This window comes from Phascolarctos cinereus, unplaced genomic scaffold (assembly GCF_003287225.1).
Source record: "Phascolarctos cinereus isolate Bilbo 61053 unplaced genomic scaffold, phaCin_HiC Scaffold_726;HRSCAF=1367, whole genome shotgun sequence".
In the NCBI taxonomy this organism is placed as follows: Eukaryota; Metazoa; Chordata; class Mammalia; order Diprotodontia; family Phascolarctidae; genus Phascolarctos; species Phascolarctos cinereus.
This window is the reverse complement of record NW_027556098.1, coordinates 10,268,635-10,284,623: the sequence shown is the minus strand read 5'-3', so window position 1 is coordinate 10,284,623 and position 15,989 is coordinate 10,268,635. Positions and strand designations below refer to the sequence as shown.

General features: G+C 38.0%; 1 protein-coding gene across 4 annotated transcripts in view; it reads right to left on the bottom strand.

Annotated features, from left to right (window-relative positions):
• ARHGAP6 (Rho GTPase activating protein 6) overlaps positions 1–15,989 on the bottom strand; it is a 672,203-nt gene that overhangs the window by 19,874 nt on the left and 636,340 nt on the right. For all 4 annotated transcript variants that reach the window (XM_021006211.2, XM_078146111.1, XM_021006212.2 and 1 more), the window contains one exon: positions 15,664–15,843. In XM_021006211.2, coding sequence (XP_020861870.1) covers positions 15,664–15,843 — 180 coding nt within the window. The remainder of the gene's footprint in view (positions 1–15,663; positions 15,844–15,989) is intronic.

Genomic DNA, 15,989 nt, shown 5'->3' with positions numbered 1-15,989 from the left:
TTAAGTCATTCAAAGTTCTTTCTCTTTACAATGTTGTTGGCACTGTATAAATTGTTCTCTTGATTCTGCCCACTTCACTTTGTATCAGTTCATACAAGTCTTTCCAAGTTTCTCTGAAACCATTCTTTCCCTCATTTCTTATGGTACAATAGAATTTTATCACATACCCATACCATCATTTCTTCAGCCATTCCCCCAATTTCCCTTAGTTTCCAATTCTTTCCTGCCACAAAGGAAGTTGTTATAAATATTGTTGTAGGTATAAGTCCTTTTCTTCTTTCTTTGATCTCTTTGGAGTAAAACTTTCACCCTACATCAGCCATCCAGAAACATGACTACCCATAGACATTGTCATCCAGTTAAATGACATGATATTTTGGAAAGACTGTTAGACTTGGGGTCAGAGGACCTCAGTTTATTTTTTACTCAGCTAGATGTAAAAACATATTTTAAATATTTCTTTTTTATAATTTTTGAGTTCTAAATTACCTCCTTCTCTTCCATCCCTTCCTCTTCCTTGAGAAGGCAAGCATGTTAACATAGATTATACATGTGCAGTTATGCAAAACATTTCCATATTAGCCATGTTGCAAAAGAAACACATAATAACAACAAAAACAGAAAAATAAAGTTAAAAAATAACTATGTTTCCATCTGTATTCAGACTGCATCAGTTCTTTCTCTGGAGGTAGATGGCATTTTCTCATCCTAACTCTTTCAGAATTATCTTCTATCAATGTATTGCTGAGAAGAGCTGAGTCATTCACAGTTGATCATGGTACAATATTGCTCTTAATATGTACAGTGTTCTCCTGGTTCTACTCACTTCACTTTGCATCACTTTGTATAAGTCTACCTAGATTTTTCTGAAACTATCTTGCTCATCATTTCTTATAGCACAATAATACTCCATCACCATCATATACTAGAACTTGTTCAGCCATTCTTCAACTGATGGACATCCCTTCAATTTCTAATTCTTTGCCACCACAAAAAGAGCTGAGTGGCTATGTAATCTTAAAGTTACTTTCCTACAGTAACAGATACGATGGTATGTAGAGAGGATGGTTTCAAGGCCTCTAAGACAGTTATCATATTTCAATGATAGACATATTGATATGACTTTTTTACTTTAAAGAAAATGTATAGGGTGTCAGAGATACTGATCAAGTCAGCCAGCTGTGGACTGCCTGAACACCTCATATTTCTCATCTGTAAAATGAACGACTGTAACTTTTCTGGAGGAAACTTACAGAATTGTATTGATTGAATGTTATCTAATTTTTGTTGGACTTTCAATGATGCTCAGAAATTTTAAATTCTTCTGTGTTGATTCCCTTATTTCACAGTATCTATTTAAATTTTTTTTTCCCCATTCTTGTCTGTTTAAATTTTTTCCATTCTCCTTGAACTGTTACCTTGAGTCATTCGGCAGGTGACTTCATGTCTGGCTCTCTCAAATACCCTCTTCTACACCCTAAATTTGTTGTCTCCTAACCCAGATCAATTGCTTATTTTCTTCAGTACCAAATCCAGAGTTTATTGGCAGGAGATGGAGGTCACTAAGTCAGAATAACTCTAAAAGGAATAGTTCCAGGGAAAAAGTTGAACATGACTTTTACAGATTTCTAATGTTTAGATGCAAATAACTAAATAAAATAAAAATGAAGCTATTTAAGGACAAAATATTATTCCAGCAGAGATAAAACTGTTGTAAGTTTCTGGAGGGAAGTTGTCTAAGGACCTTTAGTGAACAAAACTTATTCATCTTGCCCCCCTTCCAGATTGGATGTCAAGGGATTTTATCTCATTGGTGGCCCCAGAGTTTGTATTGCTGAGTTGTGAGGACCTGGAAAAGGAGAGTCATGCCACTTCTGTTAATAAACAGAGAGATAAGACATGAAACTGAAAAGTATGGTTTGTAGAAAGAAGGGAACTTCTTTTCCCGGGAAAATTTGCAATAGTGTGGAAGAGAAAAAACTGCTTTACATTTTTTTTATGGCACCACATACACAATCACATTTTTTTGCTATTACATACTTTCACGCACTATTTTCCTCTTCAGAGGCATGGATGTAAATCTAAATTGGTCATATACAAAATTGTACTTTTTCTGGAGTGACCCAAGAATCCTTTTCTTAGAAGAGTTTTTTTCTTAGTTTGTTTTCACTATGCCTGCTTTTAATCAAAGTCACTCTCTTTCAGTGTAATTGGTTTAATGAGCATCAAGACTTAATCAACCAAAACTTATCATTAACAAAAGCAATGTAATCTTCCTCTTGTTTAGACAGAAGGTCAAAGAATGATCTTTGGGCCTGAAAACTTTTTCTGCCCCGAGTTTAAAGTAGCTGTGACCTTATTATATTGTGGGACTTCACAAGAGTACTGGCAGAGGTATGAGTAATGGTATTGAGACATCTTTCAGGAGTGAGGAAGAGTTAAGATTCTGTACTTCTTAATGGGAAGCAATTTTCAAGAAATGGCTATTGATTTTTCTTTCATTTTTTTTAACAGAGTAAGTATCATAAACAACAACAAAAAAGGAAGAGTAATTTCCAAACAGAATTTATGTTGCTGAGATGATACTGCGTCAGTGAAATGCGTCAGTGAAAATAAACTATCTATACAATTTTAAGTAATCCCTGGGGGGAGAAAGAGTGAAATTGAAAGCAATAAAAAAGGTAATTCATTAAGTGCTTACTGTGTGTTCAGAACACTAGGATCTAAGAATGATTCTATTTCCATTCTTCACTGGATCTATAATCTTATCAAAGTGAGTACTTCCTCCAATCATGCAGATTCCAATGATCTTGTGTGATTCTTCTTATTCACATTTTGCCACAAATTCTCCTTAGAATGTCTGCATAACATGCTGGGGGGCTTTCCTCTATATCTTTTAACCTTTAAGGCTATCACTTAGAAAATCCGTTATTCCTTGCCTTTGTCCATAAGTGGCCCATGTCCTTTTCTAATCATAGATGACATCTTTTATACTACTTCTATACATGTGATTACTGGTAATATACTGAAGCCTGCTTACACCCATCCCGGTTTTCCCCAATGCTCTTTGAATCAGTGACAATTTTCATTCTTTGAAGATTGTGGTCCATTATGCATAGCCATAGAGCATCACCAGAAGAACGTACATGTGAAAAATAATTTTGTTTCATGGAGCATTGTGAGGTCACTGAAAATGTTACCTTATTTCCCAAACACAATCCAGCCTATATTCATGCTATTGGACTGTTCATCTATAGTGTCTGCCCAGAATGTATGTACAGTTTGATTGGTTGTGTATTCAAGGGCATTTCACAATCTGGGAGCAGAGATGTCAAACATACCTGCTCATGGAGTGCAGCTTACAACACTCCAGAATGCAACCTGAACCAGATTAAATTGTATCTGGAAAATATTTAACAAAATAAATAGAAATGCAATAGGACATTAATGATGTTAATATGTGGTTTTCTAAGCCAATATAAGGCCTACAAGGATCCTTATATGTGATTTGATGGCCCCTATTTCTATTTGAGTTTGACACCATTAGTCTATAGATAATAAGTACTCATCTTCCACTTGTTTTTCCTAAAGGAACATTTAGTTCAAAAGCCTTTGAATAGTTAATGACCTTATATAGAAGGCCTACTTGAGTGTGGTGGCACATGTCTATAATCCTTGCTTCTGAGAAGGATGAAGATTGTGATCAATTGAACTCTGGGGTTCTGAGCTGCAGTGTGCTAATCCCATTTGATGTCCACACTAAGTCTAGCACCATTATGGTGAACAAAGGAATAGGCTGAAGAGCTACCTTTCTGTAAGGGGAATACCCCATCCTCTTAGGCCAAAGTGGAGAAGTGGATTGGTGAAGACATAGAAAGATTTTGAGATACAAAAGAAAGAAGATGAGGAAATTCATTGAGAGCTTCTACGTTTTCAGTAAAGTTGCAAGGTCAGAGCAAGAGATGGGGTATGGGGAGAAGAACGGGGTCTTGAGGTGAAAGTGTGATGGCTGTAAATAATATGATAGAGAAACAATCAGATAAGAATTTAAAATGTTGTGAGGTCCAGATGAGGTTAGACAGCATAATTTAGTCACAAACCTAGTTATAAATCTTTTATGATTTACTCTAGAAACTCTGGGCTTCTCAGAAGTAGAAATGGAGAAAACGCAAACTTAGAGTTACCCAGGGTTGGGTCTCACAGGGCAAAACAGTCAAGAATCCAAAAAAAAGGAGTGAACCAAAAGAGAGCTCTTAATATACCACACGGTGATGGAAGCTTAGTCGTTAGGCATCATGGTATACACCAGACTCAGATTCAAAGTCTGCTGCTTAGAAGCTAAGTATCCTTGGCCAAATTAAATTCTCTGAATCTTCATTTTTCTCATGAACAAAATGTAGAGGCATCTATAAATGTAGAGGCAGGGGAGTGCTGCAATGGATTCAGTGCTGTACTTGGAAATGGAAAGCTGTTGTTGCTGAGTTGTTTGTAGGTCATGTCCAACTCTTAGTGACCCTCTCTTGGGGTTTTCTTGGCAGGGATATTGCAGTGGTTTGCCCTTTCCTTCTCCAGCTCATTTTACAGATGAGGAAACTAAGGCAAACAGGATTAAGTGACTTGCCCAGGGCCACACAGCTAATAAGTGTCTGAGGCCAGATTTGAATTTAGAAAAATGAGTCTTCTTGACTCCAGGCCACTGTGCCACCTGGCTGCCTCAGGAATTAGAAAGACCTGAAATCAAATCTTATCTCAGATACTTACTAGCTCCATGACTCTGGGCAAGTTGTTTAAACTATCTTAGCTTCAGTTGCCTCATCTGTAAAGAGGCATCTACTTCACAGGGTTGTTGTAAGGATCAAAGTCAAATATTTTGCAAACTTTAAAGTACTTTGCAAATGCTGGATTACTAGATTCAAAGCCAGATCCTCTGAATCCTACTCTACTCTTCTTTCTGCTGTAACGTCGATTAGTCATTTCAGTTGTGTCCAACTCTTCATGACTTCATTTGGGATTTTCTTAGCAAAGATACTAGAATGGTTTGCCATTTCCTTCTCTAGCTCATTTTAGAGATGAGAAAACTGAGGCAAACAGGGGTAAGTGACTTGCCCAGGGTCACACAGCTAGTAAGTGTCTAAGGCCACACTGAATCTTCTCGTTCCAGGTCCTGTACTCTATCCACTGTGCCACTTTGCTGCCCTCTACTATAATAGATTCTTAACCTGGGGTCCATGAATTTTAAAAAATACATTTTTATAACCATATTTTAATATATGGCTTTAATATGTGGTTTTCTTTGTACTTTTATGCATTTTATTTAATGCATTTAACAACATTATTCTAAAAAGGGGTCCGTAAGTTTTATCAGACTGCCAAAAACATCAATGACACTGTAAAAATAAATAAATGAATAATGAATAACCTGCGTCCTATACTAAGTCCTCTTTTTCACACACATAGGTGATTTCACTAAATATACAATTTAGTCTTTAAAATATTATTTATTTTATTCAGAACTTAAGAAATAAAACAAGCATTTCCATAAGAGTAGAATAGAAACAAAAGATCATTGTACATGAAACTGCAAATCTATTGTGTACAACTTGCTATTCTCTCAAATATATATTGAAGTTATCACGTAACTTTCTTTTATTCCTTTTTTCTCCCTGCCTCCCCCCCACCATGGCCACCATGTTTATATATGTAAAACCATGCTGAACATATTTCTATTTCTTTAATTTAGTCTTAAAGAAATACCTGAAACACTGAAAGGTTAAATGATTTGCCCATGGCCATACAGCTAATATGTGTCAGAGGCAAGACTTGAACTTAGGTCTTTCTGACTCCACAGTTGGTCTTTTATTCACCCCACCTCACTGAGATGAGGAAATTTAAGTCAAGAGAGGAGAAAAAGATTAGTCTGGCCAATGACTGAATTGGTAGGCAGAGCCTGGGCTTCAACGAAAGTCTTATGTTTCCCAATCTAGTGACTGTTTCACTCTCTCATCTCTCCTGAAACATTCTTCCTTTTGTTTCTGTCCTCCTCCTTTCCTCCTCCCCTCCCCCCATAACTTAAATGCCATTTTCTTGCTATGCTCCAGCTAGTAAAGTGAGCTAAGGAAGCCAACTTATTGTCCTCATACATGACTCATCTGGTCGTGCCACTGAGTATACGCTCATTCCATTTTTCCCAAACCTGGAACACCCCCTCTGCTTCCTCTTCATTAAAACACACACCCCTCTCTCTTCAAAAACACCCCCCAAGAGTCATTCCTCTGTGAAGCTTTCACATCATTACTTGGCTTCAGTTACTCTCAGCATTCCAACAACCCCCCACAGAATTTGTGACAAGTCACACCAGTTATATATATGGTCGAATGCTCTGCATAAATTTCTGTTGCTCTATTGTTCCTATTCTTTAAGGATTGGAATGCCTGGTACATTGGAAAGGATTTGGAGTCAGAGGAAGTAGTTTCAGATCCTGATTATTCTACTTACTACCTATGTAACCATGGTACTTCAACTCTCCGGACCTCATTTCCTCATCTATAAATTTGGAGGGCTGAACTAAATGGCCTCTGGAATTTCTTCTACCTCTAAATCTATGATCTTGTGATCTCTTTCTCTTAGTTCTTCCTCTCCTGTTTCTTCCAAATGGATTGAGTTTAAGCTCCAAGAGCACAGAACAACTTCCCATGATGCCTAGTACAGTATAGTACAGAGCAAAATGGATGCCCAATAAGAAATGTGTATGCTGTATGTTGTTGTTTTTTTTTTTCAGTCATGTCCAACTTTTCATGATGCTTTGTGGGGTTTTCCTGGCAAAGATACTGGAGTGGTTTATCATTTCCTTCTCTAGCTCATTTTACAGATGAGGAAACTGAGGCAAACAGGGTTAAGTGACTTTCCCAGGGTCACCTAGCTAGTTAGTGACTGAAGCCAGATTTGAACTCAGGAAGATGAGTCTTCCTCACTCCATGCCTGGCATTCTATCCACGACAGCATCACCTAGCTACCATATTTTGTATTAGTGGGTGCTACATATATGTGTGTGTGTGTGTGTGTGTGTGTGGGTGGGTGTATATGTACACCCACCCACACACATATAAATAACAATACTGATACTGTCATTGATGTATATATGCGTATCTATGTATGACTATGTCTCTATATAGACATGTATGTATGCATGCATGCATGTATGTAACTGCTTATTTGCCCTTGAGTAAAGAAAAAACCAAAACAATAGCCTAGTTTTATAGCTCTTCACAGAGTTCTGTGGTTACATGCTCTGGTCCAGATGTTTCTCTATTTGTAAGTAGTACAAATGTCATGCTCTCAGTATAAACAAAATTGTCCTTTCCTTTTAATCCCTGAAAGTTTGAAAAATACTTTTCTTATTGCTGGCTGGGATCACCAGGAAGAACTGTACATTTTGTACAGTTTGTTTCCTCCATACTGCTACTCTAGTAATAAATAACTGAAAGATGACTAGTTTTTGTATTCTTACCAACTAGAAATTTTTATTTAGAAAAATTAAAGATCATCATTACGAAAGTGCTTCTCAAAAACCTTACTTGAAAGTGCACATCAATGAGAAAGCTGGTTTAAATAACAAAACCCCCACAAAACTTCAGTTTGTACTTTCAGTTCAATGTGTCTGCATTGCTTGTCAGTCATAAAATTGGCTTTTTAGCAATTTGGGATTTTCTTTCTAGATGTTTCTATGGAGAGGCTAACTCTTAAGAGTCACTCTCTAGATTTTTAACATGTTTCTTTTAATTGCAGGGCTGTCTCTAAAGAAAAAAAAAGTTATTTTCATTCCCCTGTCCTGTCTCAGAATGAAAAGTACAAATATTCCAAAGATAAAAGAATAAAACCATCAGGATTAAGAAGGCGTGTACCTGTAGTATAGCTTGTCCTTCAGACCAAATTAAAAACCCTGAATGAGCAAGGCTTCTCTCCCAGAATACACAGATGAGGAGGGAAGTGGAAGTTTATTGCATTTTCTAAAATGCCCTAAGGAAATCATTAATAAAATTGCTTGGAAGACAGTTCTCAGGGCCTTTCAATCAGTCCTTCTTTCTAGGGCCCTTCCATCCAAGTCAACATTTCTATTTTGACTATGAATATGCTTTGGATGGTTTTATAATTGCTATGACAAGTGGATAAAATCCCCCTATGAGCTCTGGTGGCACTTGACTAATCCATACCAGCATGCTAAAAATCATATTTCCAATCTACAGGACCTGGAAATAAAACTGAATTCCAGTCTTGCTTCTCTACACTGACTTAGACTAGTGAAAAGTGATGGTACCTACTAAGAGAAGGACTAGAGATGTATGAACTACCCTCTTTCCTTTTCTGATCTCTAGCATCCTTTTGTGTGATTGATGGTTGTGAATGGATCATTTGAGAGATTTATGTTGGTGTTTGAGATGTCTGAAGGAAGAAGTGAATGAGAAAGAAAGGTAGCATCTTGAGAGGTAGGGAAGTGTAGTGGATAGAACAATGTATTTGGAGTCAAAACAATCTGGCTTCAAATACCACCTCAGATCCTTACTAGTTCTGTGACCTCCTCGAGAAATACCTTAATCTGCCTAGGCCTTCGTTTCCTTATTTGTAAAAGGAGAGAGGTAGACTTGCTGGCTTCTGATGTATTTCCAGCTCTAAATCTATAATCAAAAGAAGTGTTAATAATAACTCACATGAGGTAGGTCAGGCAGCTATATGGTTCAGTGGATAGAGTGCTGGGCCTGGAGACAGGAAGACTTATCTTCCTGAGTTGAAATCTGGACTCAGATACTTACTATCTGTGCGACCCTGAGTAAGTCACTGCACCTGTTTGCCTCAGGTTCCCTATCTATAAAACAAGTTGGAGGAGGAAATGGCAAACCACTCCAGTATCTTTGCCAAGAAAACTCCAAATGGGGTCACAGAGAGTAGAACACAAGTAAAAAGACTGAACAACAACAACAACAAGGTAGGTAATAAAACTCTTAAGAGGTCACATATCTTTCCTTTAACCGAAATTCCTAAGTATCTGCCTCAGGACTGGAACTTAGTAATGTATAAACTAACTCAATTTTCTCTTCTCTTTGCCTATCATACAAAGTGCTTTCATTATAGAAATGTGAGATTAAATTGACAGAGACCAGAAAAAAGCACTTGTTTTGATATAAACAATCTGCTGTAATCAGATCAACAAAGTCCTGATCCTATGAACCATCTGCTGGACCACAAAATAGCCTCTTTGCAAGGTACCAATTGTGATGGGATTTTACCTACAGAGGATCTCCCCTCTTTTGTGTTTTATTTTATGTTATTTTTAATGATGTAGACACTAATGGTCCCTTTCATGGCCTTGGAAATAGACCTCAAAGCTAAGACACCACTTAAAAAGAAATGCTAAATTAGAAGCAATCCTTACACTTAGGGAAATGGGGTGGGGGGGGGAAGGTAATTAATCTGAATAAATAACCAGATAACTGTAACAATTAGGTTTGGGGTATTTTCTGGTTAGATTAAATGGGTGATTGCTTCAGTTCTCTCCTTGACTTTGCAAGCACACATGCCTGCCAAAAAGGCTTAAGAAAATGTAATTTGCATTAGCTGAGGAAGAGAATACAAGACAAAGCTTGGCTCAGTGGCTCTAATCCCAGAATCTGACCCTTGCTCCCAGTAATTCTCCTTTGGAATTTCCCACGTGCAGGGTGCTCTTCTCCAGCTCAGAGAGATACTGCTGTTTGATGGGAACACCCTGGCCTTCCCACATTTGCCTGCTCCATTCCAGCAATCTTGCATGGATGGGGTGGAGCTTGTTTTTTTTTTCTTCCCTCTGTCTCTGAGAAAGCAGTACTAGTAGGAAAAAATATGCTACTGCATTTTTATAGTATGATGTGGATTCCTTCTGATGAACTAAGGGTTCTCTGTACTTCTTTTCCCAAGACTAATGTGCATTTGCCCTTGTTAACAGCAGTAACACCTTTCACTGTGGTCCCCATTTCATTGCCAAAGTCAATATGGTTTATCCAAGTTCAGGAGGGATCAGCTTTCAGAGAATGTCTAGTTGCAAATAGAAGTTGTGTTGGTAACCTAATAGGGGAATGTTTTCTGCAAAGATGATAAAAGTAATAATTTCTATCTCTTTGATTTCTTTTTCTTTTCATTCTTTATTTTCAGATTTCATGGCAAAATCATGTTGAGCTATTCACTCATCACTAAAAAGGTAATGATGTTTAGCACGGTGCCTTGCATACAGTAAGCACTTGATAAACGATTGTGGTCCTTCATAAAGTGAACAGGATAACTTTAGTCAATATCTTGACCTATTTTCAAGTTCCTCCATGGGAAGTCCTTTCACCCATGTACATCGCTGAATCATAGGATCAAGGATTTAGAGTTTGAAGATGCTATCTAGTCCAATTTCATTTTACTGATGAGGAACACAAGACCCCAAACAGTTGTGACTTGCCCAAGGTCATACAGCACGAAAGCATCAGAAGCAGGATTTGAATCCAGATCCTCTGAATCCAATTCCACTTCTCTCTCCACTAGAGGGATAGATATCTGTCTGCTCAGGTTCTTACAAGCCATGCCTTTCTTTCTGCTTGCAATATAATTGGCCACAGTAGAGCATATCCCTCTCTTTTCCTCTCATTTGAGAGCCTCATAACAGGCAACTTTATGCTTCTAGTTTCTTCCCTCTGCAAATAGCAGCTCTCTATACACTTCTTCCTCCTCTTCTCTTCTCTGCTGGCATCTCTAACTCCCTCCACTCTCAGCAAGCGAGAAGCCTGAATGTGCTCCATGATGGTTGCTTTTGGAGGGAGCCACAGAGCTTCACTGTACACATTTCTCTGGTTTCTTTCCTACTAGGTTCCAGTAACTAGGCTGAGGGCTAGGAATGCAAAAAAATAAAAAGGCAAAAACCAGCACCTGTCCTCTGTGGAGGGAGGAGACAACATGCAAACATAATACAAACAAGATATATACAAGATAAATTGGAGAGAAATGGTTATTTCTCCCTCTAATTAATTATTGAATTAGGATCAGGATTTTTTTTTAGAAGCCTTTCAGTCTCTGAAGGACCTAGCTGATAATGAGATTGAATTAACTTTCTTCTCATTCTTGTTCAGACCCCACCCAGGTGAGGAAACCCATTGTGCTCTGCACAGGTTTGGGTGGGGATAAATTTTCCCAAGAGATTGCCCAAGCTTTTGTGATTTGAGAAGTAAATGATAATCAAAGTCACATCCCCACCACCCCGCCCCCCAGCCATTCAGTAGAACTGGTCCACCTATCATTGTAATTTTCATTCTCTCATTGTTAATCAATCAAAGTTGATGGCCACCCTCATGAATACCCACTCTTCCAAGGGCATGCAAACTGTAAGCCCACCATTCCTCTTTGGCATTTGAGGGTGTTGCTGATCTATTTTATTGGTAATATACTATATTATTGATAAAATTATTAATTACCCAGAAACTAAGTCTCTTGAACTTTTTAAACATCACAAATTGGAGATAATGCCAAAGGGAAGGCATTAACATTAAGAAGGACCGGGAAAGACTTTTTACAGAAGTGAGGATTTTGGCTGACACTTGAAGAAAACCAAGGGAAGCCAGGAGGCAAAGAGAAAGAACCTGGCAAGGGAGACAGTCAGTGAAAATGGTGGAAGATGGAACATCTTGTGTGAGGAACAGCAGGAAAGCCAGAGTCACTAGAGCATGGTCATGTTTGGGACTCAGTGATATTAGATGTGTGGCTGTCAGTTCAGTCCACTGGAGGAAAGGTGTCAGTGCTAATTTTCCTTTCTTAAATATGTGTGTATCTGGATAGCTAGGTAGTATTGAAAACTATAACTTCGATTTAAAGAAGCTATTTTTGGATAGATATGTGTAGTTATATTAATCTAGAAAATTTTACAAAGTCCATATATATTTTGGTCTGGTGATTTACAAAGAGCCTTTGTACCTCAAAGAAATCCATATATGTGTTATTTCTAATTCATTTTACTGACAATATCCTATTAGCCATTTGATGAAAAATGCCAGTAACTGGCACAGAGGTAACTAGAGAATCAAAGACCAAACTCTAGCAAAACCGATTAACAGTCTGAAGTAAATAGAAGCACATATTTTCAATAGCCAAGGTAACATGCATGTCAAAAACACACATGAAGACAATAAAGGTTTTGTTCTTTGACATTAGTAACATTGTTCATCTAGAATTCAACCCAATCAATCAGTTGTACTAATTATGCAGAAATCCTTGAATGTCTTAGATCAATCAATCAACAAACATTTATTAAGCACCCACTATGGGCCAATCACTATGCTAAAAGATGCCAAAAGATGCAAAAAGAATAAAAACACAGTTCTTACCTTCAAGGAGCTTACAATCTAATGAGGAGACAACATGCAAACAAATATACACAAAGCAGGCTATACACATGATAAATAGGAAATAATTTAAAGAGGGTCAGCACTAGAATTAGCCAGCACCTGGAATGTCTTGTTTGTACAAATAGCCAAGAGGCCAGTGTCACTGGTCTGAAGAAAATGTGTTGGGGAGTAAGGTGCAAGAAAATTGGAAAGGTAGAAGGGGGCTAGGTTATGAAGGTTTTGAATGACAAACAGAGCATTTTGTATTTGTTCCTGGAAGCAAGAGAAAACCACTGGAGTTTATTGAGTGAGAGGGGAGCGTGACACGATTAGACTAGTGTTTTAAGAAAATCACTTTACTGATTGAATGGAGAATGGACTGCAGTGAGGAGACACTTGCGGAAGGCATACCCACTACCAGACTATTGAAATAATCAGGGCATGAAGTGATGAGGGTCTGCACCAGAGTGGTGGCAATGTCAGAGGAAAGAAGGGGGCACATTTGAGAGATGCTGTAAAGGTGAAATGGATAGGCCACAGCAATAGCTTCGGTTATGGGGATGTGAGAAAGGAGTGGGAGAGTGACAGATAGTGAGGAGTCCAGAATGACATCTAGGTTTTGAGCCTGAGGGACTGGGAGGATGCCCTGTTAGAAAGTCTGAGCAACACAAAAAGAGTGAATTCAGAATCAGAGTTACAATCTTGTCATTGGAAGAAGTATCTAGTTCAACCTATATCTGAAGAAGGTTCCCATTCAACAAACATAAGTGGTCATCCATCCTTGGCTCAGAGAACTCCAGGGAAGGGGAATCCACCATCCTCTGAAGCACCCTTTTCTGCTTTTGGAAAGTTCTTATTATTAGGAAGTTTTCCCTCTTCTATCAAGCCAGCCACATAGCATAGCATCATTGAGCCCAGAGCATGGCCATGCTCTAGTGACTCTGGCTTTCCTGCTGTTCCTCACACAAGATGTTCCACCTTCCACCATTTTCACTGACTGTCTCCCTTGCCAGGTTCTTTCTCTTTGCCTCCTGACTTCCCTGGTTTTCTTCAAGTCTCGGCTAAAATTCAGATAGCCTACACAACAGGTATTCAATAGTGCTTATTGAATGAATGAGCAAACACACTACCAAATGTATTGCTCCTATTTCTGTTTTCTAGGGCCATCTAGAAAAATGACCATAGGATTATAAATAGAAAGCCATCTAGTCCAAAACTCTTATTTTTCAGTTGAAGGAACCCAGGGACTTGCCTCAAATATCATGGTAGTAAACATCAGAGTTGGTTGGGATTTGAACACATGTTCTCTGACTACAGGGCCAATGCTCTTTCCACAGTTGTCTCCCATGACAGCCCTTTGTCTCCATGAGAATTTTTACAGTTTACACTATGAAATGTTTTGGAACAAAAACTGTACCATACAGCTGATTCACCAGCCTTGGATGCAGATGACTTTTGACCATTAAAAAAAAATTAAATCTCCCCTTAAAGGATAAAGGTTTGCTACAACTGAGGATGTTCAAAAGAATGTGCTATAGGCTCTGACAGAAGTTCCAAAAACATTTTGAGCAATTATAGGAATAGCAGCAGGACAATTCTCTGGAGCTCTGAAGAGACTGTGTACACTTGGGTGAAAAAGATCTGGCATGTTTGTTTAAGAGCAAAGTCATTACTTTATCACCATACCTTGAGTGACTATGAATTGAGTTCATTATCCAACTGAATTTAGTTGGAGCATCTAGGTAAAGCATTTGATAAAGTGCCAGCCTGGAGTCAAGAAGACGCATCTTTCTGAGTTCAAATCCAGCCTCAGACACTTACTAGCTATGTGACCCTAGGCAAGTCACTTAACTCTGCCTCAGTTTCCTCACCTGTAAAATGAGCTGGAGAAGGAAATGGCAAACAACTAAAGTGTCTTTGCCAAGAAAACTCCAAATGGGGTCATGGAGAATTGATTCAAGGGAAATGGCTCAACAACAACAACAACAACATCCCTATTCAGAAGGAAGCTGGAAGACAAGCTATTTTTTATTTTCTTGAGGCTAAGGATAAAAACTAATCAGCAAAAATGAAATACAAAATGGAGAACTTTGATAATATTAAATTGAAAAGTTTTTGCACAAACAAAACCAATGCAACCAGGATTAGAAGGAAAGTAGAAAACTGGAAAAGAATTTTTACAACCAGTGTTAGGGCCTCATTTCTAAATGTATAATTAAGTTAAATTTATAAGAATACAAGTCATCCCCCAATTGATAAATGGTCAGAGGATATGAATAGGCAGGTTCAAGTGAAGAAATTAAAGCCATTTATAGTCACATGAAAAAAAATCCTCTAAATCACTATTGATTAAAGAAATGCAAATCAAAACAACTCTGAGATACCACATCACAAATATCAGACTGGTCAATATGATAAACAGGAAAATGATAAATGTTGGAGAAGATGTTGGAAAATTGGGAGACTAATGCATTGCTGATGGAGTTGAAATGATCCAACCATTTTGGAGAGCAATTTGGAAGTGTGCCCAAAGGGCTATAAAAATATGCATACCCTTTGATCCAGCAATAGCACTTCTAGGGCTATATCTCAAAAAGATCATACAAATGGGAAAATGACCCACACGAACAAAAATATTTATAGTAGCTCTTTTTGTGGTGGCAAAGAATTGGAAATTGAGAGGATGCCCATCAATTGGGGAATAGCTGAACAGGTTGTGGTATATGAATGTAATGGACTACTATTGTGCTATAAGAAATGATGAGCAGGCAGACTTCAGAAAAACCTGGAAAGACTTGTATGGTTTGATGCTGAGTGAAGTGAGCAGACCCAGGAGAACATTGGACACAGTAATAGCCACGTCGTGTGATTAGTAGTATTAATAGACTTAACCCTTTTGAGTAATACAAGGATCTAAGACATCTCCAAAGACCTCATGATAGAAAATGCTACCACATCCAAAGAAAGAACTATGGAGTTTGAATGCAGATTGAAGCATACTATTCGCTACTTTCTTTTCTCCTGTTGTGTTCTGTTTCCTCTTTTTGGTGGTTCCTCCTATTGGTTCTAATTCTTACTTACAACATCACTAATGTGAAAATATGTTTAATAGAAATGTATATGTAGAGCCCATATCAGATTGGGTGCCATCTTGGGGAGGGAGGTGGGGTGGGAGGAGAAGAAAAATTTAAAACTCAAAAGCTTATGGAAGTGATTGTTGATAAATCAAACTAAATTAATTAAAATTAAAAAAAGAGAGTGCCAAAGAAGAGTCACCTACCATGAAAAGAGCTTCATAGCTCTCAATCATCTTTTGTACCACAGCAATGATAGCTGTGCTCTCTTCTGCTCGGGCTGAACTCTGCACAGAGAACTCTTTGTCTGAAGACTTCTGCTTGTGCAGCAGGTTAGGTCCAAATATGGTGGCCAAGTTCAGTGATGTCATTTTGTTCCCAGTGACCTAGAACAACAACAAGAAATATAATGGATTAGCTTTTCAGAGTCCTTAGTGGTACCTCAATCATTATTACTATTCCTTTTCTGTTAAGTTTTTCTACCCCTACATTGGCTACAGGATCCCTGTTTGATTGTATGAGCATCATACAT